Raw genomic sequence first — 27290 nt, 5'->3', positions numbered from 1 at the left:
AATTCATCTGAGGTTTTTGGTTGCCTTTGCCTATACCATAAATGTTCCAGCAAACATACAGTACTTCCTCAAAGATTAATATATTAAAGTCTGGGCTGAGAATCCTTGCATTTGATATATCACTTTATCATGTCTTTGAGACGTCTCAAAGCACTTCCCTTAAATACTGTAAAGTGAATTGACCGTATATTTTGTGGGCGAAATAGCTTGAGAAGGAAGAAAGTGGACAAAGATCTTCCATTGGATTTTTGAATGGGAAACACTTCAAATATATTTGATCCCTTTGCTCAGTTGGTATATATTCTCTAGACATCATGATTGTGTGCACGACATTGGGCCTTTTTGTTCTCCAGTGAGTTTTTTGTATTCTGTCGGCTTTTGTAAATTGCAACAAACCATTCTGGCAATAACTGCAAATGACTATCATAGTTAGCAATTCCAATTTTTCAAATCTTTCAAATTCAAACTGTGTAGCTACTTTTGATAAACAAAAGGAAATACAAACTTTGTTTTAAAGCAGTAATTTATGACTACATTTTAATTTTAATGTATAGCTAAGGAACCCGATATACACGGTTCTCTGAGATAAAACACACATTCATCCAGAACACCTACTCTTTTTTCCCCCCTAAGTATATCCTCTAATCTGGTTTGCATGAAATATTATCTATTTTTTGTGAGTTACTGTCAGACATTAACAAGCGGGTAAAAGTTCAACCTCAATCAAATAATAATAATGATTCTTGCATTTGATATAGTGCCTTATCACATCGTTGAGATGTCTCAAAGCGCTTCCCAGTATATACTGTAAAGTTAATTGACTGTATATTTTGTGGGCAAAACACGGCAGCCAATCGTGCACAGCAGTGTTCCACAAACAGTGGTGGATTAAGGGGCCAATTTTTTTTTTAAGGAATTATTACCCCGGAAAGCGACCCACAATTGACCAACAACCAAGAGGGGGTAGATTGGGAGAGTGGGGTTATATTTTTCATCCATTTTCTCCACCTTTAGGTCATTGGTTCTTATTGGATATAGTTCCACAGCCCCCTGTCGCCCTCTGGTGGTACATTGCCTCAGTGGTCAAAGTGGTCATTGTTCAAATGGGAATCCGGAGGCGTGAGTTTCAACAGATTGTGCAAACATGTCTGTGTGTTGGGAGCGGGTAGGGAGAGGGGATGGCAGGGAATCACAACAGACTGAAATCCACTCATGCACTTTCCACCACAGGTCAAGTGACTGTGACGCAGGACTTGGGAGTCCTGTAGCTCAGTGATCAGAGCACTCACCTCGCAAGCGAGACTTGGGTTCATTTCTTGGCAGGGCGAAACGTCGGGCAAGTTTCCTTACTCCACACGCCTCTGTTTACTTAGCAGTGATTAAGAACCCGGTTGTTAGTTGATTGGCGGATCGCTTTTCCGGAGATGATAATTCCTTCAAAAAATGTTAAAATAAATTGGTTACCCAATCCACAACTCTTTGTGGGACAATGCAGTGTGCAATTGGCTGCTGCATTTTGCCCACAAAATATAGTCAATTCACTTTATAGTGAACAGTATTCTGTGAAGTGCTTTGAAATATCTCGAAGACATGATAAGGTGCCATATCAAATGCAAGGATTATTATTATCACAAGCTGATTTTCTTCTCTATAGGAGGATGAAAACCTTATTCTCCTGCCTGTATCCTCGATTCCACCATTTCTCATCCATTGCTCGGTCCTTACTTCCTTTCCATCATTGGTGGCTGATCCTTCTTCCATTACAGTTCTACCTTCAGGATCGCTCTTCTAAAATCTCATTTCCTTTTCACCTGCTTTCAAAAATCTCTGAAAAATATATCTCTTTGATGTGTTCACCAACCTTAATTTTCCCTCATTCACCTCAATGCACCCTATGCTTTGAAACTCTATCTTACATGAATGGTGGTAAACACAGTGTAAATCAAATGTGCTTTCCCATAATGAACATGAGATGTTCAAACTACATGCCATGTAGACGTTTACCCAGATCAACCTGGTGACAAAAACTTCCACGAACATGATGAAAGACATCTCCTATGATAGCTGCACACTCTCTACCAATGTTGTCTTAAAAAAACATAATTAATAACTAAAAAATTTATGAGTAAGGACTTCTGATTCACCCTGTATAAGTGGAAGTTGTTGTTGTTAAGTCAATTCAATGGCTGTATTTTGTGGGTAAGAGGCGGTTGGGCACTCTATGTTGTACAGAGAGATGCATCTCGTGGAGGTTGGGTTCAGTGTAGAACAATAGCAAATCAGTTTATTTTAATATAACAAGGATTATCAAAAATGAAGATACATACTTATGTAATTATCCACCCAAATAAAATTGATCATTCACTTCATGGCTGCTTGTGGGACACTGGTGCGCATTTTGAATAAAGCTCTCTACTTTGTACCATTTCCTTCTTCTCCACCCCCCCACCCTCACCCATAGCATTTTATATATCTCTATTTCAAATATTTATCCAAATCTCCCTTAAATTCTCATGTGAATTTTGCCTCAAGCACCGTTCCATGTCCTAACAATGTTCTGTATATTTTTAAAAATTCTCATCTCTGCCTTTGTTCTTTAGGTAAATACCAAATCAGCAAACAATGGAAATATTTTTTCTGGGAACATTATCAAAACCCCTCATAGTTTAAAAAAAGTTCTCTCAAGTCTCCTCTCAACCTGTTCAAAATACTCCCAATTCCTCTACATAAGTAAAACCTCTCATCCTTGGGAACATCCCTGTGAATCCCTCTGCACTTTCTCTATGGCCTTTAGCTGGTTGTCCAAAATTGAAAACAATATTCCACCGGTGGCCTAACTGATGATTTATGCAGGCTTAACATTACACCTTTATTCTGTCATCTTTTTTATCCAGCTTTGTCATCTTATTTTGTCAACCAGTCAACGTAAATTAATAGAAAAATGAAACTTGCATAAATGCAATTTAATGGGGAGACCACCACCCCATCAGAGATAGAAGTGATTGTACTGAGGAACAGTGTCTATTAAGCTTTGGGAAATAGTGGTATAGTAACATTGCCAGGGCACCACCATTCTCTTCAGAGTAGTAACCAGCTAAGGCTTGCTGAATGCCAAAACTGAATTATAGTATAATAATATTGCATTCCCTGGGCAAACTTCACTATTATGGATTTCCCTGTCCTAATCCTTCAAGCACTGCAGACTGCTGAACATCTGTGTCAGCAATAAGTTGGCACAGCAGTGGGGAGAACACAGCAAACAGGTTTTGCTGTTGTCATATTTTATTGGCTTCATGCACCATTATGCAAATTCTATTTAGTAGTGAGTTACGGTTAATAGAATTTTACTAGCTTTAGTCCACTGGCAGCTATAAATTTTCTCATCAGCAAGCACAGGCGGCAGGTAAAAATATTCACCCTTGGTGAGCCGTTGATTTGACTGTCAGGTCCATCTACTAATCGGAGATGAGGACGCCCTGACAAGTAGCCCACTGGACCGGAGTTAGATGGGCCCAACGAACATATTGGGAGAGGAGCAAGAGGGGGGCCAATGGATGACTTGGTTGGGCTGCTCAGAGGATTGGCCTGAGGGCCCTTAAAGAGGTGAACTGTAGATAGATGGGAGGGAGGGAGCCCCCTCTGGCCTAGCCACACACCACCTAAGCTACTGGTCTGATTACAGTCAGCCTGTTAGCCAAGTGGGAGTTATGCATAGTGCTGAATGAAATCTTTGGTTTAAAATTAACCATGCTGAAAAATAACTGAACAACTCAGTTCCATTTTAATTTATTTCCTATGAAAGGAGAGCTTTTACCCATTGAGGAATAAATGACAATGGTCTGTGACCTGACACATAAAAGTCACAGATAAATCGCCCAGGATTAAAGAAATAACAATCATGAGAACCGTCAACTTTGGAACAATGGAGCGAAAAATGTTCCAGTTAATAGCTGCAATGGGGAATACCCACCAACTTCATTACAATGGTTTTATTCAAAATTGGTTACAAGTCATCAAGTTGGCTGACAGTGCATTTGAACCTGTCATCACATAGATCTCAGTACTCTAGCTCTGGTTGGGCAGTCGCCAACTGATCAAGTTGGAATCCTTAAAAGTTATTTAGGAAACATGTTGTTCCTTCTCTAGATTTTCAATTTAATCCTTAATCTATTTTTTCATGTGGGCTCAAGCCACAAATTGGGTCTGCCATTCCATTGCCACTCAAGTGCAATAGGAAGGAAAACATTACATTGGCATTCAAATGAGATATTAAACCTAGGTCCCATCTGCCTATTCAAGTAGAAGTTAAACATTATATGACCAATTTTAAAAAAGAAAGCGTTTTTCTCCTTGTATTCCAGCTAGAAACCCCGCTAGATTAATTGGTCATGTCTCGATTGCTTGCTGGCACAAATGTGAAAAACAGTCACTACGCTAGACAGTAATTAATTTGAAATCCTTTGAGATATTTTAACATAAGATGCTCTAAAATTACAAGTTCTTCCACAGATTTTTAAATCCACAGATTTAAAATTACCTGGCCTGTCTTTCCAGATCCTGCAGCACCATGTTACATTATGGTTTTGCTGGATGAAATGCTTAGAGAAGCCTAGTACAAAGACATGCTCATCTTTAAGACCACAGCATTTATATTTGTACCAAACTGAACTGACCTCTTCAGCATTCAGTGCAAAGTTCTAAGAATTAATTGGGTGATACAAATAGAAAAAGCCCATTAGGTCCAAAAACCTTGCCCCCCTTTGATGATTAACCCACCTCTTCTCATCCTTCAGTCTCTTGTGTGTGTGTTTCTGTGTAAAATGTCACATCTTCAATGGAAACACTGTTCCATCAACCTTTAAAAGACCTTAGTTTCTTGAGTGATAACATTGAATGATGTGGTCTGGTACAGATAATTTGCCTGTTGCAGGCACATTTATTGCCACTATTCTCCTGCATCAGAATGCAGCAATATGTCATTTTAAGCATTGGCTCTTGCAGGATAGAACAGAGTTTACAGATCCCCATTTTAAATAGCTCTATGGCTAGTTGAACTTTGGTGTCTTTATGAAATATTGCAAAATAATTACACTTCATAGAAACAAAGATTCATTAGAATTGGCACAATGAGATAGCCTCAGAGATGTTCAATTTATTTTTATGCTCTGTTGTATATACTTCTAATACAATGTTGACTTTAGGAAAGAGGAATCCTTTCTTCTCCAAATGGCTTTCGGGAGCAAAGCCAAACAAATGATAGTGAAGCATGTTGCTGTCAGCTACGTTGCTGGAATTATGAGACTAACCTTTTAAAATGCCTGAACACTATTATACATTGTTACCTGAAGAATATCTTTAACAGACAATAATACAACCCTTGCATTTGATATAGCACCTCATCACATCTCAAAAGCACTTCACTGTAAAGTGACGTGGCTATATGTATTTTGTGGGCAAACTCAATGGCGAATTTGTGCAAACTCTCAAAACTAACCATGGAGTGAGTGACTAATTTTATTTGGGGAATTTGTTTGCCAGGATACCAGGAAAAACTCGCTTTTCTTTTTGAATAGTGTAATAGCATCTTTAAATCTACTTGGACAAGTAGACACAAACTCAGTTTAACATCTGATCTTAAGGACAACACCTCTGACAATGCAGGATACTCCTGCATTATTAATGCACTGCAATGCATTGTCAGCATAAACCATATTTATTCCATGTCCTGCTTTGGGGCTTGAACATACATTGTTTGGACTCAAAAGGTGAGAGAGCTACGAACTGTGTCAGAATGACATATAAATCTCGGATTTCTGAGTTTCTTAAAATTTATTTTTGCCGCATCTTTTGAATAGGCTTTTATTTTAGGGTTTTCCTCCAACATGTAGCAGTGGAAAGGGTGGAGAATCAATCTTGCTCCCAAGCTTCATTTCTGCCATCCAGGAAAATTTATAGATATATGTCTTTGACTGACTGAGCAGTCATTTCTCCCCTCTTCAATCCCAGCTTCGCGTGCACAATTAGCAGTATAAAGCACTTTGTGACATCCTCCCAATGTGAAAGGTGCTATATAAAAGTAAATTGTATTATATAATGTTGCTTTAAAATCTGAAATTTCAGTTCCAGTTCACTCCTAATTGAAGAAATATCTGAATGGAAAAGCCTCCTGGGAGTAGGTGTGCTGGCCCTCGCAGCATGTCTTTTTCCATATTAATTTAAGGATTTTACAACACAATATTCACTTTGATTTAGTATAAACCAAGTCTTTAAATTCAGATAGGCTTATTTTTAAGCCATTGCTTAAATAAACCGATAAATGTCACAACACTAATTTGAATTAAATTGCATGTAATAAATTAATTTGCTTTATTCAATGTACATTTAAACAACTAGGATTTATATAGCACCTTCACACTGGGTTAGTGCCTTGTCGCACTTAAAACTGATGGAGCTTGACACAGAACCAGGGAGGGGGATTGACCTTAAGCACAGTCGAAGAGGAAGGTCTTCAGATGTGATCTGAAAGTGGGCAAAGAGGGGGCAAGGTGAAAGGATTGAGGTGAAAGGAGTAGGAAACTGTAAGAGGAAGTGTAAGTTAGTAAAAAGTTTTTATAGCATGTATATAATTTCAAATAATGAAGGTGATATTTCTTGCCTCACACAATTTTATTGATTTTTTTTTAAAGAATTTCTTCTCATGATCCGACTCCAATAACATTGATTAAATTGCCACCTGCAGTAAACCTATAGTAAGAATGGTATTTAGATTACTGTGGTGTGCCACAGGAAAGCTGGTAAAACTTGCACTGCTGGGATTATCGGTGCTTAAATGGAATCTCTTTTCTACATCGGCGCCAGATGACTAGGCTAGAGGGGGCTCAGCCCATCTCCTCCAAAATCACCTCTTTAAGAGTTGGTGGGAGAAAGCTGAGCCCCAAGGAGGACCATTCCCAGTCCTCTGAGGAGCCCTAACCCACAGCATCCGCAGGCCCCATCTTGCCCCTCTTCCCAACTTGACGTTGATACCTGCCTACTTCCAATCCAGTGGGCTGCTGGTCAGGGCATCCTCACCTCTGATTGTCCTATGACTTGACTGACGAGTGCAATGGCTCACCTGTCTTAAAAAGGACTGACCTAACTGAGTTTTATTTAGCCCCCCCATCCCAAAAGAATATTTTCACCCGTTGCCTATACTTCTCTTTATTCCAAGTCCATAATTACAATTTTGTTATTTTAGCATTTTTTTCCATATCCCAAGCAATTTGTTTTGCAACCTTGATCTGAATGATCCACATGTTAATGGTCATGCCTTTCAGTTACTAACCATTAATCCTGGTCTAACCAAGACAGATCAATCACTGGCTTATTCTGCAGAGTTATTTCTGGATAGATTCTACTCTGATGAAAATAATGTCTAGAAAACTTCAGAAACTATTTTCCTTTAGAAGAAGCAAAAAAAGTTTTCAGACAAATTAAGAAAATGTTTTGCAATGTTTAGACCAAATATAGAAATGTATTGGTGAAGATAAACAGTCTGGCATACAAATAGCCATTAATTCAAATGCACATTTCAAAATGTTGCCAAAATACAATTTCATTACAGCTCTTTAAAAATTAAGTTTCTTAGATTTCAGATTTCCAGAGTTTCCTTCTAACCCCAGAAACTTTGTGCTTCAACACTCCATTTGATATTTTGCATGTTATCTCGTCGTTGTTTAGTATATATGTTGGCTTCGCCCTTCTGTACACGTCGCCTGTTGGCTGCTTTCTGCTGTTTGCTCATTTGTTGCTTAATCTTCTGTTTAATCACTTCCTAAAATAAAAAGCCAAACTTAGTGAAATCTAATTCAAGCAAATTAACAGTGATGGGTTATACCATAAGTAACATATAGAAACATTAACTGTATTCATCTTTAATCAAGCATAAATACAAACGTTTCAATATTCTATCCTGTAGTTCAGTTTTGTAAAAATGGCATGAGTTAGTCACTTTTCTTGAGGCCTGTCTTTATTTTTCTGCAATTGCATAGCAACATTCCTTGCAATTTATGTTCTTCAAAGCTACTTTCTACATACCTGCATTTGTAACAGTTTCTTTTATGTTTGCCCACCCAAGAGAATACGGATATGCATCCATTCAAATTGCTCTAGTTATAAAGCATGAACTTTGTTAACTTAACCTACTATTTTACAGGGAATTAATGGCTATAATTTTAAGTAAATCAACCATATCAATTGAAATTTAAAACTAAAATCATTATGACTTTCCATTAACTGCTCATGAGCTTTTTTAAACACGGAAAATATTAGAAATAATCAACAATGCTACACTGAGACAAATGAGCTTTGTCTCTGTTTAGGCTTCACTAGAAAAAAGAAAAAGAGGCAGTGTAGTAGCATTTAAAAAAAAAGTAGTGGCAGACATTTCCTCCCAAACTCCCCTCATAAAGCTTTTTAAAAGGATGATACACATGTACTTGAAAAGATTTGAGTAAAATGACACATTTCATACAATTTCCAATCAGCCAAATGACACAGGTCATATCATAACCTGATCAAATTAACATTTAAGTATAGAGTGTTAAAAGTAAGTGTGCACACTTCTTTACTGGGACCCATTTCTAACTTCAGCACTCAAAGTGATATCAACTGCAGCCAAAACAGATAAATGCAATGAACTACGCCCTCAACTGCTATGTATAACTGGGAATCATTAATCTAGACAGTGGAAGGTGTTAAAGTGTACATTTAATCCTTATTTTCTTTATGATAATGACTGGTTTCACATTTCTGTCAATGGGCTGTCTTCCATTTAGAAGGATGAGAACACTTTATTGTTGCACATGACACCGACCTTGCTTTTAACATTGACACCTGCCTACTTTGTCCATGACCTATAACGGATTTTGAAGTGATCAAAGAGATCAGGTTACAGATTTCTAGATAATGACACATGAAAGGCTTGCTAAAATTTAAAGCAGTTTGTAGAACATTATTGATATCAAAACTAGCCTTCAGTACAATGCACATACCATCAGAATTTTGACTATGTTACTTGTGAAGCACTCACACTAAATTATAAGGTTTATAAATTAGTATGCACATTCTGGTGAACACACTTAATTTTTTTTCCCCAGTACAAAATGTACCCTGGAGTCACATACACAGTCTACACCACAGACAGCCATAACTCTAGAGGTATACAGAAGATATAAACCGCTAATAAAATGCAAGGCATCTGTTATATATATGTGCATTTTCAGATACAACAGTCCTTTAAATTTTATGGTGGGTAGAGATGAAACATGACAGAAATTTTGAATAAGAAGCCCACACTTTTTACATGGTGCACCCAAAGTACAACCGATGGCTTCAAATATTTAAATCAGGTGGACCAAAACATATGACATGCATTGCAAGTTTGACCATCAAAGCGATGCCACAAAAACACATTTTGCTGATTATGTTGTTACTCAGACAATGTATTGCTCAGACATATGTGAAAAAACAAGGGCAGATTATCTCAGCAAATTCAAGAGGAATTAGATTTATAATCGCTAAAAAATTAAATTAAGTATGAGAGAGTGGTATATGATAAATTATTCTTTTAATACGTTGGGACTGGTCCTCTAAGACACCATACTGTTTTCCGATCCTGTCCATTTCTATGCTTGAGTTATTATTCACTGGATCTGCCACAAGGTGGCACTCTCTCATTATTTCTGGATCAAGATAAAAACAAATTTTCATTGTTGTGTGTGGCATAGGTCTGAAAAAGTACTGCTTTCTCTTTTCTCCAATCAGATACTGTGAATTAATGACAATATCATCTACAAGAAAACATCTAGAAATAGCAGTATTAAAATTGGTATCCCAGGATATTCTAAAGAGATCATGGCTGTAAAATCCTTATGCAGCGAGTCATCACGACCCAGCTGGATAAAAGGTTAAGAGTATTGGGGAAATGGTACAACTGGACATATACAATAGGTGACTAACAAAAGCTTTTAGGAAGCATTCTTGGGATGGGGGAAGAAAGAGAGACACATTTTTAAGATATACTCCAAAAATTTCCAGAAATGTGAGCAGAATAGTAAATTATACAACATGTTTGAAAACAAATCTGACAACAATTTATAACAAATCATAACCAAACTCAAAACAGAAATGTTGCCTTCTAGTCCCACTAATCTGTATCATATAGAAAGCCACACAAATTGTCTGAGAAATCTTTGAATACCAACTTACAGGAGGGATGGTTGAAGTGCTCACAATGCTGCCCACAGAGCTCAAACTTGTAGTCCTCTGTCTATGCTCATTAATGTGCATCAAGCTGAGTTCATCCCTACACAACAAAGAAAGGATTTATAGTACAGCAGAAAGTAGTACACTATTTTTATTGCAACATCAAAAATAATTACCTTTATTTTGTCATGGCTAACAATCCTCAAGATAAAATTGGTTATAAAATTGGTTATCCCACTTCTTTTGTGGAACACTGTGAAATTGGCTGCCGAGTTCACTACACTATAGTAAACCCTGTGAAGGGCTTTTGAGACATTTTAACATAATGGCTATAATTTTGAGTAAATCAACCGTATCAATATTATACAGATTAGTGGAGTCCTGTAACTCAGTGGTTAGAGCACTCGCCTTGCAAGCGAGTTCAATTCCAGGCAGGGCGAAACCTTGGGCAAGTTTCCTTACTCCACACGCCTAATAATAATCCCTCCTAAACCCAAAACAATAATAAATTGGTCATTTTCAATTCACGACTATTTGTAGGACACTGCTGTGCGCAATTGGCTGCTGCATTTTGGCCACAACTATACGGTCAATTCACTTTACAGCATATTCTGTGAAGCGCTTTGAGACGTCTAGAAGATGCGAAAAGCTCTATATTAAATACAGGGATTATTATTATGAATATTATTATAAGGCACGATATCACAATGAAAGGAGCATGGGAAGGTTGGCAAAGGAAGCAGTTGATGATGGAGGAAAGGATTAGGGTTACTAATCCACCAGTTTAAAAAGAGCCGAGACATGTGTTAGCTTGAATATTGTAGAATACCTGAAAGGTTTGAAATCCTTGTTCTGAGTGGAGAGTTCAACTAGGTCTGGGCATTCATTATCTTCTGCTGCTTCAGCATGATGACCTGCTTGATCCATTGTCTGAGTATTGTATTTAAGTTTTTCTTCTCCAGGGAGTTCATCAACAGCATTAACTGCTTGAGCACACTTTCTTTCAATCTCCTCTATGTTTTCTTTCAGTTCACTCAGATCAATATTTTCTATTTCCTTGTTCTCATTGAGCTTCTCGTTCATTTTTTTAGTGATGCTACACTCTGCTGCAGAATCAGCATCATCTTCAGAAAGCAAATCTTGCTTCCCAGCATTTTTATTTGAAAATGTAGGATCATCACCATCCAATTCCTCTTCTGAAGGTCCACTTTCGTCATATTCCTCTTCAGGACCTGCAGAATGGAGCAATTCATCGTCTTCCTGTAGTTCTTTGGTGTAACCACTAACTTCTATCTCCACATCCAGAGTGGATTCTCTCCTGTATAAGTTGTGAAAAATAATTCATACACCAAAGGAACATACTCAACTTCAACTTTAAGAAAACAAATTTGGTATTTCTACTGTGAAAAGACAAACCACACAAAGGAATTTTTAATCAGGCCCATTGAGCTGCAGTGCTCCTGTACTCTCTCTGCCCACCCCACATCTCTAAAACAAAAAGAGCGTGAAAGATAAAATTACACAGGGCTGCCTTTGGAACCCTAAATTATACAAGACCCAGTTGTCAATTACATTTATATATAATTTAATGCAGCTACAACTCGGATACTCTTGATGTAGCCCCATTGACGTTTTACTTTTAAAGGACATTGCAAAATATTTTAAGTAAAGGGGTGTGAATACTGGAAACCTGCATCAGTGGTGTGAGCTCAAATTGGAATTTTGAACATATGCCCCTAACTTGTAAAGAATAGATAATACTACACACAATGCTCCATGTTAAAAATATCATAAATGTTTAATATTTAATTGCAAACAGGTTTGATTTATTCAGGTGCTACTAACCTGACATCCTTGAATGTTGGGAAAAGTTCACTCTCGTAGTGAAAGCGTTTAATGAAAAAATCTCGGATACATTTTACGTCTCTGTCAAAATACCTGCAAGATTAGAAAAATAAAAAAAAGACCAATAATTGTATACATCCTCAACGAAATACAACCACACATAATTTCAATTTATTCAACCCCACCCCGATTATGAACTCAAAGGAACACATACATCTACACATAAAAGGTTAAGTGTCAAGTGATTAATCATTAAGAGGTGTCCAAGGTTAGCAGTAATACAATTCCTGCCCAGCAAAGGAGCTGTGGCGCTACCATATAATATGTAATAATGCTGTTTCATTTGAAGTAATGGTAACTAACCAAACGGGACACCAAGCATTTTAACCTGGGAGTCAAAGTTAAACTCAATGAATCGTGATTTGACTCCTCCTGTTCTCTCTTCATTCTGCTCCACCCCCTCCTCACTGATTGACAGACCAACTCCAGTCACGTTTGAATTGCTGGAGTCAGCTGCCAATCGTAATTTGATTCCTCCCATTTACATCGAGGAGCCCCTTGTGGCTGAATGTAGCCGCTGGACACACAGAAGACCCGAGTGAGTATACATTCAGTGGCGAGCAGTACGCCATTTTGCCCAGAGTAACTGAATTTTCATCCAAATCAACTGGCATATTTAAAACAGGTAGGAATACAAATGAATCATGGCCGAGTGTTTTGTTCAATTTATGACATCTGGGTTTAACCGGCATCCGGCAAAAGCGATTCCACTGAACTTGCATTAATATGATTGAGAAATTATGGGCGCTGTTCTAAGATTGTAAGAAAACAAAATGCTCTATCTTAAACAGTAAAAAAAACACACTACTAATTTCACTTTTGGTGAAACTTACCATTCAGCATTTAGGTGAGATGTAGATACCATCTGTGGGAAGTCAATCATTGTGACACGGTCCTTATCATCCAACATCAAATTGAATTCATTGAAGTCACCGTGAATTAAACCGTGATTAGCAAGCTTCACAATAAGCTCCATGAGCTCACTGTATGTTGCTGCAGGATTGTCAAGTTGGTGCACTTGGCATCTAACCAAAAAGAAAATGAAACTATGTAAACATTTGCAGGCTTCTTCACATCTATAGACTTTACAAGAAATTCCTCATTCTCTTAATTTCTGTTTCTTGCTATAAGATTTTTTTCCCCCAAAACAACTGCATTAAAGATCATTTGAATGCATACGTGTATTAGAAATGCTATTTTTTTTAAAAAAACTGCTGCAATAGAAATACAAGTGGAGCACATCAGTTCATACTGCTGCAGATAACTATCCTTACAAAGGAATTTCATAGTGGGAAATACAGGCATCTTTCCCCATTCAGAATTACTTTATTGCTACAAGTGATTTCAAATTACTTCAGCAGAATAAATAGTATTTAGTGCTTTACGCTTTAGAGAATAGTTTGTCCATATGGACATGTGTTTAACAGTTTGCCTTCACACAAGAGATATTGCAAATAACAAACAAGAGTATATGAAATTAAATGCTTGCATTAATACATGTGAGAAATGAAAGGCGCTATTCCAAGCTTGTACCTTAATATTTAAAACAAACAAAGCAGTTTGTTAGGTTAAATTATAATATATCAAAACCATGATTTGAACTTGGTATTTTAACAAGTTCAAATCATTGTTTTGATATATTATAAGTAAAAATAATTATTAAAAAGGGAAAACCACAACTTCCAGCTGTAAATCAACACTGATTTTAGTCAGTCTTTGCAATCTGTGGGTTGGTAAGCATACTTAAAGCAGTGTAACAGCTGAGAAACATGAAGCAATATGCTCATTGAGCAACTTTCTTGGGTTCAGATGTGAAGGTCTTTACAAACCCTTTGAAAACTGCACAATGGTTCCATGAACCCAGCTGTACAAACATCCCAGTATATGACTCAGTGTCTTAAATGAAAATTTGAGAACTGCACAAAATAGCCTTTGAGAATAAATAAGGACTAACCATTAATAATTTAAAAGAGAGACTTTTTCTTAAGAGACAATTGTGGAACTCGCTCTGTTTTGTAGTGGCAATGCCCATCTGGCAATTTAACCTTCCTTCCCTCTCAAAGGAATTCTTTCACAAAGTTCTTAGTTTCCTCTAAAGAAAGAATGTTGATACTCACAAGGGGAAGCCGTTTATGAGCTCCATAACTACTGCATGTCTGTTGAAGTCCACTGGCTTGGGAACAGGGAATCCTCGGTCGTACAATGCCTTAACACGATAGAATATCGTTTGAGAATATATATTTTATCAATACTTTCCTGAAGTACAATATTCTGCCATAAATCACCCTTTATTGCAGATTAAACAATTTCCTTTCGAAATATTTGCTGTTTTTAGACACACTTCTGAATAAATATCTTGATAAATCTAAATGTATGATAAGTCAATAATAAAATCAAGGGATTCAGATACCAAGCAAATCATATGGTGAAAGTCAACAAGTCCATAAGGTCCTGGGATGAATATCTGCCTTAAAATCTGTGATTGTATAGTACATATAATGCAAGGACATGAATTTTATTTTAGGTCATTTTCTTTCTTTAGCTGGATGTTATGTATTTTGATATAAAGGTACTTTGATCCTGTATGAAGATGAAAACAGTGTTTAGAGGTCAAAAGGCATTATTGATTCTATAACCTAGAACTTAAATTATAGTGAAACACTAGGAGTATTTTTTTAAAAGATTCCAAAAGTAAACCTTGTGCAGATGGTTGCAAGTTCCTTAGATGTTCTGCCATTGTCATTTAATTTTTTTTAAAAATTACTGTTTATAAATACAGTGTGGCCCCATTATAGAACACTTCACCTAAGTGTGAATTTACTTTGTGGACTACCTCCCTTTTCATATACAGGCCACTTTCTGCAATAAAATGGCCAACTTCCAAGTAACAACATACTTCCCACTTTGTGCATAGGCACAGAAAACTAAATGATATTGGTAGTGAACTGAATGGCCGTTTTTCTCTTCTAGTACTGGAACAATCGATCACTCATGGTCAGTCAATCCTGCTATTGTGTCCTGTTATAATACTGATTAAGATTTTGCATCTCCTAGCTCAGTTAGGAGCACTCTCGCCTGAGTCAGAAGGTTGTGGGTCCTACCCTTTAAAAATAATAATCCTTGCATTTGACGTCTTTGAGACGTATCAAAGCAAAGCCCGGCAGCCAATTGCGCACAGCAGTGTCCCAGAAACAGTCGTGAATTGAGTCACCAAATTATTTATTTATTTTTGAACGGATTATTATCCCTGGAAAACCGATCTGCCAAATGACTAAGAACCGGGTTACTACTTACTGCTAGGTGAACAGTGGCGTGTGGAGTAAGGAAACTTGCCCAACATTTCGCCCTGCTGGGAATCAAACCCAGGTCCTCTTGCTTATGAGGCGAGTGCTCTAACCACTAAGCTATAGGAGCTTCAAGCTCCATTTCAGGACTTTGAACTCATATAGTCTCAACTGAATGTCCAGTGCAGTCCTGGGGGTGTACTGCATTGTTGGAGGTGCTGTCCTTTGTATAAGACATTGAACCTGTTCAGCTAGACATTAAAGATCCCACGATATTATTAAAAAAAAGAAGGGAGTTTCTCCCAGGATTCTGGCCAACAATCCGCATATAAAATTGGCCATTCATTTCATGGCTATTTGTGGGACATTGTTGGGTGCACATTGTTTGTTGCGTTCGCATATAAAACATACAGCCACTGCAGTTTACAGGATATCCTGGGAAGTGCTTTGAGATATACTCCCTATATGAAAAGTGTTATATCAAATGCAAGAATTATTATATGCCATTCAGAATATTCATAAATGTCTTATAATTATAAAGCAGTGTTCTTTTATGGTTAGTTGCAATGAGGACAATGGCAAGCAAGAAGGTTTTACCACACCTAACATGAATCTCATCCTTCTTAACAGCCACCACTCACTTCAAGCCCCAGTGCAGATTCAGTGTTCCAAAGAATCAGACTGGCTAAGAAAGAGTTAAGTTTACTTGAGAATGAGATTTAAAACCATTTAAGGGTAAAATACCTTCATGTAGGCATATTCTTTCATTGCTGCAAGACGTGAGAGATAAAGCCATGACATTTTTTGCCTGTGTTTGTGGTAGTCACGCTTGTTCTTCAAGTTCCGAAATGAAGTACGTCCCAGTCGATGTAGTTTCAAAGCATACTGTACCTCATCTTCACTTGCAACTATGTAAATTTCTGTAATCAATATAGAATAGTTACTTTTGTAAATGATCACATTCTATATTTTCAGTGGGCCTCAGCTGTACACTGCCTGAGCACTAAAGGTTGCAGAAGTCTATTTGTTTCCAGTTTTCAGTGCCCCTTCTACCAATGTTCCTGGTTATCACTAGATTCTCAATATACAATCAATACGACTGGCAATCCCACCCTCGACAATACTAGACAATTAAACAAATGTTGTACAACTCATAATTCACATATTAGAACAAGAATACAGTACGATACAGTAAAACTAGCACAAGTCTAACCTGTATAAATCGTACAATCGCCAAGTCATACCCAAGTCCAAGAGCTTACAATCTAAGCAAGTTTGACATAATTCATACTTCGCATAAGTCATATTAAATGTATGGTCCCCAACGATACGACTTATGTGAGGTTTACTGTACAACATATCAGGTTATTGTCAAGACAGGCTCAGTGATCTTATTTTCCCAATTCTTCCTATTGTGGAGTCCAGTGGTTAGAGCACTCGCCTCGCAAGCGAGAGACCTGGGTTCGCCCGGCAGAGCGAAACCTTGAGCAAGTTTTCTTACTCCACACGCCTGATAATAATCCCTCAAGGAAAAAAATAAAATAATTTGGTCACTCAATCCACAACTGTTTGTGGGACACTGCTGTGAGCAATTGGCTGCCACATATCTCCCACAAATATAGTCAATTCACTTTACAGTATATTCTGTGAAGCGATTTGGGACGTCTAGAAGACTGTATATTTGTGGGCGAAATGCAGCAGCCAATTGCGCACAGCAGTGTCCCACAAACAGACAACAACAACAACAGATTCCATTTATAGAGCGCCTTTCACGTCGGGAGGACATCCCAAGGCGCTGTACAGTTGGGTCAGGACCCGAATAGGGGGGAAATGGTCAGGGTGAGGGAAGGGAGGGAGCGAGGAGGGGGTAGAGCGTCGAGAGGGGAGCTGAAGGCACGGTCAAAGAGAAAGGTCTTGAGACCGGCCTTGAAGGAGGAAAGGGAGGAAGCGGCGAAGGCACTGGGGGATGGAGTTCCAGAGCCTCGGGGCTGAGAGGCTGAAGGCCCGGCCACCGATGGTAGGGCGGTTGGGGCGGGGGATGTGGAGCAGACCGGAGCCAGAGGAACGGAGGGTACGGGCAGGTAAGTAGGTCAGAGAGGTAGGAGGGAGCGAGGCCGTGAATGGCCTTGTAGGTGAGGATGAGGATCTTGAATTCGATCCTCTGGGGGATGGGGAGCCAGTGGAGGCGAGCGAGGGTGGGAGTGATGTGGTCCGGAGCCTGGTGCGGGACAGTACACGAGCTGCAGAGTTCTGAATGACCTGCAGCTTGTGGAGGGAGGTGGCGGGAAGGCCGGCGAGGAGAGAGTTCCCATAGTCCAGCCTTGAGGTGATAAAGGCGTGGACCAGGGTTTCAGCAGCGTGAGGGGTGAGGTAGTGCCGTAGTCTGGCGATGTTCCGGAGGTGATGGAAGGCGGTGCCAGTTGTGGTGCGGATATGAGGAAGAAAGGACAGCTCAGGGTCGAACAGAACGCCGAGGTTCCTGACTGGCTTTGAGAGGTGGAGAGTGCAGCCTTGGATGCTGATGGTGTCAGCGCCTGAGGTGCGGAGGCGCTGACGCGATCCAATCAGGAGGGCCTCAGTTTTACACACGTTGAGCTGAAGAAAGTTGTCTCTCATCCAGGACTCGATGTCGGACAGGCAGCTGTCAGGACATCGGTGGTCGTGGAGTTGAGGGTAGAGGAGGAAAGGCAGAGTTGGGGGTCATCCGTGGAAGTTAACCCCATGTCTGCGGATGATGTCACCAGGGGGAGCATATAGAGGGTGAAGAGGAGGGGACCGAGGACAGAGCCCTGAGGGACACCGCACGAGACAGTGCGGGGGCTGGAGGAAAAGCCGTTCGTGGAAACAAAGTGAAGACGGTGGAGAGGTACGACCTAAACCACTCAAGGACAGGGCCTTGAAGGTTGAGGTGGGAGGACAAGCGGTGGAGGAGGATAGCGTGGTCGACCGTATCGAATGCTGCCGATAGGTCGAGGAGGACGAGGAGGCAGAGGGAGCCCTGGTCGCAGATGGTCAGGATGTCATTGGTGACCTTGACCAGGACAGTTTCTGTGCTATGGGCAGCACGGAAACCCGACTGAAAGGGTTTGAATAATGAATGGAGAGGAAAGAGCGCAGCTGGGAGACGACAACTCTTTCAAGGACCTTGGACAGGAAGGGGAGGTTGGAGATGGGCCGGTAGCTTGATAGCTGAGACGCATGAAGGGAGGGTTTTTTCAAGTGGGAGTGATGGTGGCAGTTTTTAAGGGAATGGGGACAGAGCCAGAGGAGAGGGACAGGTTGACGATGTCTGTGATATGTGGGACAAGGAGGTGGAGCTGGGAGAGAAGGAGTGGAGTGGGGATGGGGTCAAGGGAGCAGGTGGTGGGTTTCAGGGATAGGATGAGTTTGGTGACAGAGGGTGGGGAAACGGGTACGAAAGTGTGTAGGGGAGGATGGGTAGGAGTCGGAGTGTGGGAGAGAGGGGGTGGGTGGAGGTTGGAGGGGAAGTGACCGCGGAGCAGATTCCCTTGATTTTGGATTCAAGGAGATCCAGCATCTCCTCACAGTGAAGGTTGGAGGGGATGACCTGCGCGGGGTGGCGGGGGGGATGGAGGAGTCGGGATGTGGTAGAAAACAGAAGCCTGGGGTTGTTCTTCGCCTCCACGATTATCCTGGAGTAGAGGGACGACTTGGCCAAGGCTAGAGTGGAGCGGTAGATTTTGAGGAGGTCCAGACAGATTTGTCAGTGGACTGTTAGGCCAGATTTGAGGCAGACGTGGTTTTGAAGTTACCAATTTATTATTGTTTTATAGCTCACAAGAGTTCAAAATGCTATCCCAAATTTTACGAGTTAAAACAAAATCAATGACATGCAGCGTCTCTGTTGGTTAAAGGGCTTCTAAATAAAACTAATTTTGCAGTCTCCAGTTTGTAGTGGATATGAGACCACAGCACAAAACGGTCCTTAATTTTATAGTAACTTGTCAATCTCCTAGTGAGGCCAGTAATGGCTCTTACATTAAATAAATAGTAATGGCTCTTCCATTAAATAAAAATATCAAACTGGAACAAAATGATGCTCTTTAGAAATTAGGACTAATACATATTTAACAGTGCTAAGTATAGCAAACTTTACTTTGTATTTAACCTGATCCAAAACTCCGCTGCTCTTATACTCACCCGTACTAAACACCCATCAGTTCTAGCCAATCTCCACTGGCTCCATCGCCAAATGGGTCGACTTCAAGATTCTGACACTCATTTTCAGATACCCTCATGCTCTGGCATCTCCCTACCTCTCCGACTTGCTTCCCCCCAACCCACTACCTGCTGCCTCCAACCGACTGTCTCTGGCCTCCTGTACGTCCCTCGCACCCTCCATTCCACTATCAGTTGCCGCACTTTCAGCCAGTACGCTCCGAAACTCAGGAACACTCTTCCTCTATCCCTCCTCCTTACCCCTTCCTTCCCCTTCTTCAGACCTTCCTCTTTGACCGTGCCTGCGGCCACCTCCCCACTCCACCTGGCTCGGCACCGTGCTCCGGCACTGTCATGAGGTCTGGTACTGCCTGCATGAGGAGCTATATATAAATGCAAGTTGTTGTTGTGTTATATCTTACTTAACCAGTACTAATCTGATCTGTCTTGGGAGTGCTTTGTACTGAGACGAGATACCCAAAAAGAAAATGTTTCATTTCCGAGCACTAATGGTCTATTATACCTTTTTAAGTACAAAAAACATTAAAATAGGTTGGAACTCTTCCCCTCCCACCCAATTTAGTGACTTTTAAAATAAAATTGTAAGGCTAACATGTGTAAAATAGTTCCCTGTATGATCAAGTGTCACTTGTGCAAGATGTTTTCTTACCAGATTCTTTGCCAACCCCCATCTGGTTTCCGACAGAATTTATAACGCTTCGAGAAGAAAGAGTTTTCAGAGCTAGGTAATCATATCCTGCACAGGTCAGTCGATAACCTTGGACAGCTTTGAAAAGAAGTCACATTATATAAGTCAAAATAATAAGGATTTAAAGCAAAATGTGCTTAATTATTTTATTTTAGCCAACCTTCTATTGAGGAATCCAAACTATTGATCATTATTATTAAACACTTAGTCATAAAAAGGGTTTGAAGCACATAGTCTACAATTTGCATTCTAATGAAATGCTAACTTAGTATATGTGACCCATGTACAAAAAAAGTGTTATTTTCTTATGAAAACAGATCACATATCTGAAACTTACTTTTTGTTCGTTCATAGGCTAACAGCTTATGTTTCACCAATTCATGTAGGACTTTGTTGCATCCACCATGCTTAAGATTGGATATTGAAGCAATAAGGCTGGGTGGTACAATTTCATGATTCTTCATTCCCATTTCAACCTGGAGATTAGGAAGTGAAAAAGACACATTGAAGATGGCAAATTTTAATCAAGATTTAAAAATATAGGAACATAACTACCAAGAAGATTAACAAAAGTCACTTTAGTGATCAAAAACTAACTACATTTAATCTTCATTAGACAACCACAGAAAAGCTGTAAATTGACCTAGTTTCCAATGTATTCTGGATCAATACTTTTTGCATCCCAAGAATACAGGAAAAAGTCATGAAGCTCATAAATCAGCTCCATATAACATTTAGAACTTTTAAATCCATTTGCATGAATGAATGCATAAACCTCTTTTCAACAACCTAATTAATTCTGGGACAGTGAATTCCACATTTTCACAAACCAAGTGAAGAAATATTTTCTTCACATAATTTTAAGGGTATATTATGCTCTCTATTTGATCAAAATTAATGTTTTCCATTTGGAGTTTGACTACAACACATACAGAATCTATTATTTGATCTATCCTTAGTTGCAAACCTTTCAGACTGGTTCAGCCTTGCTAACTCCTTCCCTACTTTCAAAAACCTCAAAAAATTATCTAACAGTGCCATGGTAAACAATTTTAAATCTCTTATATTGCTGCTCAATATCCACTAACGACAGTTGTCATGTAGTTTTTCTGGTTAGCTGGATGTCTGACACATGCAAAAAGCCATCAACCCAATTCTGACTATCCAAACCAGGCAGAGTTCCACATATGCCACCCAACATTGAAATTTGCACTCTGTTCCTGGAGGTATGCACCAGCTAACATCACTTAATCTGTCATGGAGAATACAGCCTGTGTAGCTTACCACTGCTTTCCCAACCAGAACCACACTACCCATTGGGGCTTTAACCTGCAGGGTTAACAGGAGCTGGAAAACTCTCTGCTCCCAGTGACTGGTCTACTGATCCAAGTCCTGCTGATGAGTCAGACTATCCGTCTTTAACTCCTCAATCCCTCTCCCCACCACTGCTCAACCCACTTCCATCTCCTACCGCCACTGGAAAACAAATCTCTCCGCAATCCCTCTCTGCTGCCCTGGAGTCATCTGAATTCCTCCCCCTCTGGCCTACCTCCTGCAACTGATTTATTGCTTTCCTCCTTTGCTCTTCCTGTGTTCGTAGCGGTTCCAGACTCTCATGTGCAGTGCGGCGCAAGCAGCAAATGAGCTTCACTGCACTCGCAGAGGCCCTGCTGTTGTGGTTGTCTCTCTCTCTATGTGTTTGTGAGTGTGTCTCCTCTGTATGCATTTGTGTCTCTGTGTGAGTGTGTCTCCGTTATACCACAAACCAATTCCTCCGTCCACCCTCCCATGCCTCTGCCATCCTCTCCTCCAACGCCAAATGTGAGATGATGGACTTCCTCGAATCCAAAGTCAAAGGGATCCGCTCTGCCCCCTCTACCGACACCGCCCCCCCCACTTCCCACCCCTCCCTCCACACTTTTGACCCTGTCTCCCCCTCCGCTCACCTGTCATTTCCAGTATGAAATCCACCACCTGGTCCCTTGACCCCATCCCTACCCCTCTCCTCACCTCCCAGCTCCACCTCCTTGCCCCCCTACCTCATTAACGTCTTCCTGTCCACTGGCACCGTACCCACCCCCCTATAGACAGCCATCATCACCCCGACCCTCAAAAAACCTTCCCTTGACCCATCTCTGCTCTCCAACTACCACCCCATTTCAAACCTTCCTTTTCTATCAAAGGCCATGGAATGAATTGTTGCTTCCCAGCTTTGCTCTTTCCTCTCCCAGCATTTCCTCCATTAACCCTTCCAATCTGGGGTTCATGCTGCTCGCAGCACAGACAGACCCGGTCAAAGTGACAAATGACATTCTGTCCGACCAGGGCTGTCTCTTGTCTCCTCATCCCTCTCGACCACTTTCGATATTGTTGACAACTCTATTCTTCTCCACCGCCTTTCCTCTCACCTCCATTTCAATGGTTCTGTTATTCCTTGGTTCCAATCCTATCTTTCCCACCGTCTGCACTTCTTGGTCACCAACGGCTTCTCCTCTAGCCCCCACACTGTCACATGTGGCATCCCTCAGGGTTCTGTCCTTGGTCCCCTTCTCTTCACTCTATACATGCTCCTGTTCATTGATGTCATCCGCAGGCATGGGGTCAATTTCCACATGTATGTGGATGACACCCAACTCTATCTTGCAGTCTCCACCCTCGACTCCAGGACCGTTGAGGTCCTCGCTAATTGTCTGTCTGACATCAGGTCCTGGACGAGAGCCAACTTCCTCCAGCTCATTGTTGGCAAAACAGAGGCCCTCCCGCTTGGCTCCTGGCAGCGCCTCCTCACCTCAGCTGCTAAGACTATCACCATTCAGGGCTGCACTCTTCACCTCACTGAGCCAATCCGAAACCTTGGTGTTCTTTTTGATCCTCAGCTATCTTTCAAACCCCATATTCGTAGTACCAGCTTGACTACGCTAACTGCCTGCTCAATGGACCTCCCAATTCTTCCCTCCACAAGCTGCAGATTATTCAGAACTCTGCAGCTCGTGTCCTCTCCAACATCAGACTCCGGGAACCTCCGTTCTTGCCCGGATCCCCATTCCTCAGAGAATCGAGTACAAAACTCTCATTCTTATGTTCAATTCCCTCAACGGTCTTGCTCCCCCCTAGCTCTCCGACCTCATAACTCCATATCAGTCTGCTTGACGTACACAGGCCTGCTTCAGGGCCCCCGCACTTCCCGCTCCACCATTGGCGGTCGGGGGTCAAGCATCTCTGCCCCACACTCTGGAACTCTATACCGCAATCCTTCCGCCTCAACCCTCTCTCTTGCCTCCTTCTAGTCCCGCCTGTAGGCCTTCCTCTTCGACCGTGCCTTTGGCCACCCTCCTATCCCCACCCCCTACCCTACTGACCCCAACTCAGGTCAAAATTCCAATTGTCCAGCACCCTGGGACGTTTTTCCGATGTGAAGGGTGCTATACAAGTGTAATTTGTTGTTGTTGTCTCCGTGTGTGCCTCTTCTCTGTATGCGTGTCTGTTTGTGAGTGTGTCTGTGTCTCTTCTATACGTGTGTGTATTTGAGTCTCTTTGTGAATGTGTATCTCTCTCCTCTGTGTGTGTGTGTGTGTACGTTTCTGTGTCTGAGTCTCTCTCACTCTCTGAGAATGTGTGTCTCTGAGTGCGTGTGTCTTTCTCTGTGTCTGTGAGTGTCTCTCTAATTCTCTCTGAGTTGCTGGGCACTGAGAGGCAGGAGGTAGTGAGCTCCTGTAGCACCGCTGTCAAGACACTAGTCCTGAGTGTCTGCTTTTGGCGGATCTCTGGGTCCTTCCGGCCTGCGATGGTATCTCGTCTCCCCAAATGGGCCACCCAGTTTTATGTCATTTCCTAATTTTAGCTTTTATCAATAAAGTGAAAAAAATGTAGGTTGGCAGTAAAATGCACCTCAATAGCACCAATCAACCGCCACAAATTACCGTGCAATATTGGGCACTTTTCTATTGGCCCAAGTCAAGATTTTGTTTCTGTGATTCAATGCAGCTGGTAAGTGCGGTAGCGGCATCAAAAGTTAGATGATTCGTATAAAATTTAGAATGTATTTGGGCCCAAGAAACCATTACAGTTTAGCTGTTGATCTGATTCATAAAATAATAATACTTACATTTGATACAGTGCCTTATCAGGTCTTCAAGACGTCTCAAAGGGATTCACAAAATATACTGTAAAGTGAATTGACTGTATATTTTGTGGGCGAAACGCGGCAGCCAATTTCGCACAGCAGTATCCCACAAACAGTTGTGGATTGAGTGACCAAATTATGTATTTTTTATTATTATTATCATGATGTGGGTTTGTTTCCCATTGCTAAACCCGCCGTGGCTTTACTCCCCCCTACCTCTGCGTCCTCCTAACAAGCGAGATACCTGGGTTTGATTCCCGGCAGGGTGAAACCTTGGGCAAGTTTACTTACTCCACACGCCTTGATAATAATCCCTCAAGAAAATAAAACAATAATAAACTGATCACTTCAATCCACGACTGTTTGCGGGACACTGCTGTGCCCAATTGGCTGCCGCATTTCGCCCACAAATTCACTTTGCAGTATATTTTGTGAAGCGCTTTAAGACGTCTAGAAGACGTGTAAAGCACTACATCAAATGCAAGGATTAGTGTTATTATTATCCCGCCCGCTCCCTCCGCTCAGCGGGCTCCGGCCTGATTCACGTCGCCCACCCCACCATTGGCGGGGGCGACTTCTGCCACTCTGCCCCCACCCTCTGGGACTCCATCCCGCAGTCCCTCCGCCTCGCCCCCCCCTCCCTTGCCTCCTTCAAGCCTCATCGTAAGACCCTCCTCTTCGACCGTGCTTTCGATCAACCTCCTTCCCCCCTCCCTGATCCCGACCCCCCGCTCGGGTCCTGACTGTCCAGCGCCTTGGCATGTCCTCCTGACGTGAAAAGCGCTGTAGGCATGTAATCGTGTTGTTGTTGTTGTTGTTGTTGTAGCTTGCCAGTGATATCACGGCCTGGCAAGCTTTCCCACTGCTTGTCCAGCTCGGACTACCCTACAAATGACTCCGGGCTGTGGCTTACAGGGACAACGGGAGCTGAGTGGGAAGAGTCCTTGCTCGCAAAGCTGTTTTTTTTTAAAAAAATATCTGCTTCAAACTGGGCCTCGGGTCAGGCTTGTGTAACTGAAATTATCTTTTAAGTTGGCCGGTTTGTAGTGCGTGGGACACGCGTGGGCCCCGGGCCGCAGGGCCGCGAGACTGGCCCCCGGGCCGCAGGGCCGCGAGACCGGCCCCCGGGCCGCAGGGCCGCGAGACGCCCCGGGCCGCAGGGCCGCGAGACTGGCCCCCGGGCCGCAGGGCCGCGAGACCGGCCCCCGGGCCGCAGGGCCGCGAGACCGGCCCCCGGGCCGCAGGGCTGCGAGACCGGCCCCCGGGCCGCAGACACACCTACCCCTGTCAGCACTCGGAAGTCCTCTCTGGTCAGGTATCTCAGGATCACCACATTGAGCTTCCCCATGGCGCCGGCGGCCGTTGGTCCCCAGAACCTCACCGGCCGTTCAAACCCGCGCGGATCAGCTCACGCGACTGTACCCCCCCCCACAGTCCCCGCTGTCACTACGCACGCGTGGCAACGCTCCTCCCCCCCCACACTGCACCATTCTGCGCGTGCGCGTCACTCGCCTCCGCATCCCTCGCCCATGTGGTCAGATTGGGCGGGTTCACGCCCGTTTTGGGCGCGTTTCTGTTGATAACATTGCGCGAGAAAGAAACGGCTTTGGGCGACACCCCTTTTTATGTTTTTCTTTCAACAACGCTAAAACGTGTTTTTCTCTCCCTTCGCCGTCCTCTTCTAAAAAAACAATACCATGACCAGGCCGCTCTGCCGCCCGCTTGGTAGGCAAAAACGTCACACTTTTGGGCTACACTTGGGCTCGGACTCGGTGGACTTTGGGCTACAAACGTGTAACACTGGGTATTGCGCGGTACCTCTCTTTCGGCGGTTGGATGAGGACGTCAAAGCATTTTGAACACACACACCAAAGTGCGTCAAATCTCTGGTCATTGCCCTGCCCAGTCCTGCCCGCCCAGCCTTGCCCTGCCCAGTCCTGCCCGCCCAGCCTTGCCCTGCCCAGTCCTGCCCGCCCAGCCTTGCCCTGCCCAGTCCTGCCCGCCCAGCCTTGCCCTGCACTGCCAGCCCAGCCTTGCCCTGCCCAGTCCTGCCCGCCCAGCCTTGCCCTGCCCTGCCCAGCCTTGCCCTGCCCAGTCCTGCCCGCCCAGCCTTGCCCTGCACTGCCAGCCCAGCCTTGCCCTGCCCAGTCCTGCCCGCCCAGCCTTGCCCTGCCTGCCCAGCCCAGCCTTGCCCTGCCCAGTCCTGCCCGCCCAGCCTTGCCCTGCCCAGTCCTGCCCGCCCAGCCTTGCCCTGCCCAGCCTTGCCCTACCCTGCCCGCCCAGCCTTGCCCTGCCCTGCCCAGCCTTGCCCTGCCCAGTCCTGCCTGCGCAGCCTTGCCCTGCCCGCCCAGCCTTGCCCTGCCCAGCCTTGCCCTGCCCAGTCCTGCCCGCCCAGCCTTGCCCTGCCAGGCCAGCCTTGCCCTGCCCAGTCCTGCCCGCCCAGCCTTGCCCTGCACTGCCAGGCCAGCCCTGCCCTGCCCACGCCCAGCCTTGCCCAGCCCTGCCCAGCCTTGCCCTACCCTGCCCGCCCAGCCCTGTCCAGCCTTGCCCTGTCCAGCCCAGCCTTGCCCTGCCCGTCCAGCCTTGCCCTGCCCTGCCCGCCCAGCCCTGTCCAGCCCAGCCTTGCCCTGCCCGCCCAGCCCTGCCCAGGGAGGAGACCTCCACACTCGCACACTCACACACACACACGTGAGTGAGGGCCTCGGCTCGCTGACAGCTCGTAACTAACGTGTAACTCACTCGAGAATGTTCTCCAAGAATAGGAGCCCGGACCTGCCCCAGGTACAGCTTCCTGCGCCCCCCCATCTCTCTCTCTCTCTCTCTCTCACACCTACATCTCCTGCTC

At 42.9% G+C, this 27290-nt stretch overlaps 1 protein-coding gene and 1 non-coding gene across 2 annotated transcripts; both read right to left on the bottom strand.

The window, feature by feature from the left end:
• Positions 1–6647: 6647 nt before the first annotated feature.
• On the bottom strand, positions 6648–25886 carry riok2 (RIO kinase 2 (yeast)). Its single transcript, XM_042334184.1, has 10 exons — positions 25728–25886; positions 20660–20798; positions 20284–20400; positions 16179–16354; positions 14268–14356; positions 12984–13175; positions 12091–12183; positions 11075–11563; positions 10249–10345; positions 6648–7813 (listed from the first exon to the last, which is right to left on the bottom strand). The coding sequence occupies exons 1-10, from the start codon at positions 25791–25793 to the stop codon at positions 7652–7654; spliced, it is 1620 nt and encodes a 539-aa protein (XP_042190118.1). The 5' UTR covers positions 25794–25886; the 3' UTR covers positions 6648–7651.
• On the bottom strand, positions 15492–15565 carry trnam-cau. The gene has a single exon. It is a non-coding gene; the product is annotated as a tRNA-Met (tRNA).
• Positions 25887–27290: the final 1404 nt, after the last annotated feature.

The sequence above is a fragment of the Callorhinchus milii genome, unplaced genomic scaffold, assembly GCF_018977255.1.
Source record: "Callorhinchus milii isolate IMCB2004 unplaced genomic scaffold, IMCB_Cmil_1.0 Scaffold1, whole genome shotgun sequence".
Classification (NCBI taxonomy): domain Eukaryota; kingdom Metazoa; phylum Chordata; class Chondrichthyes; order Chimaeriformes; family Callorhinchidae; genus Callorhinchus; species Callorhinchus milii.
Note: the sequence above shows the minus strand (reverse complement) of the source record. Positions and strands in the feature narration are given on the sequence as shown.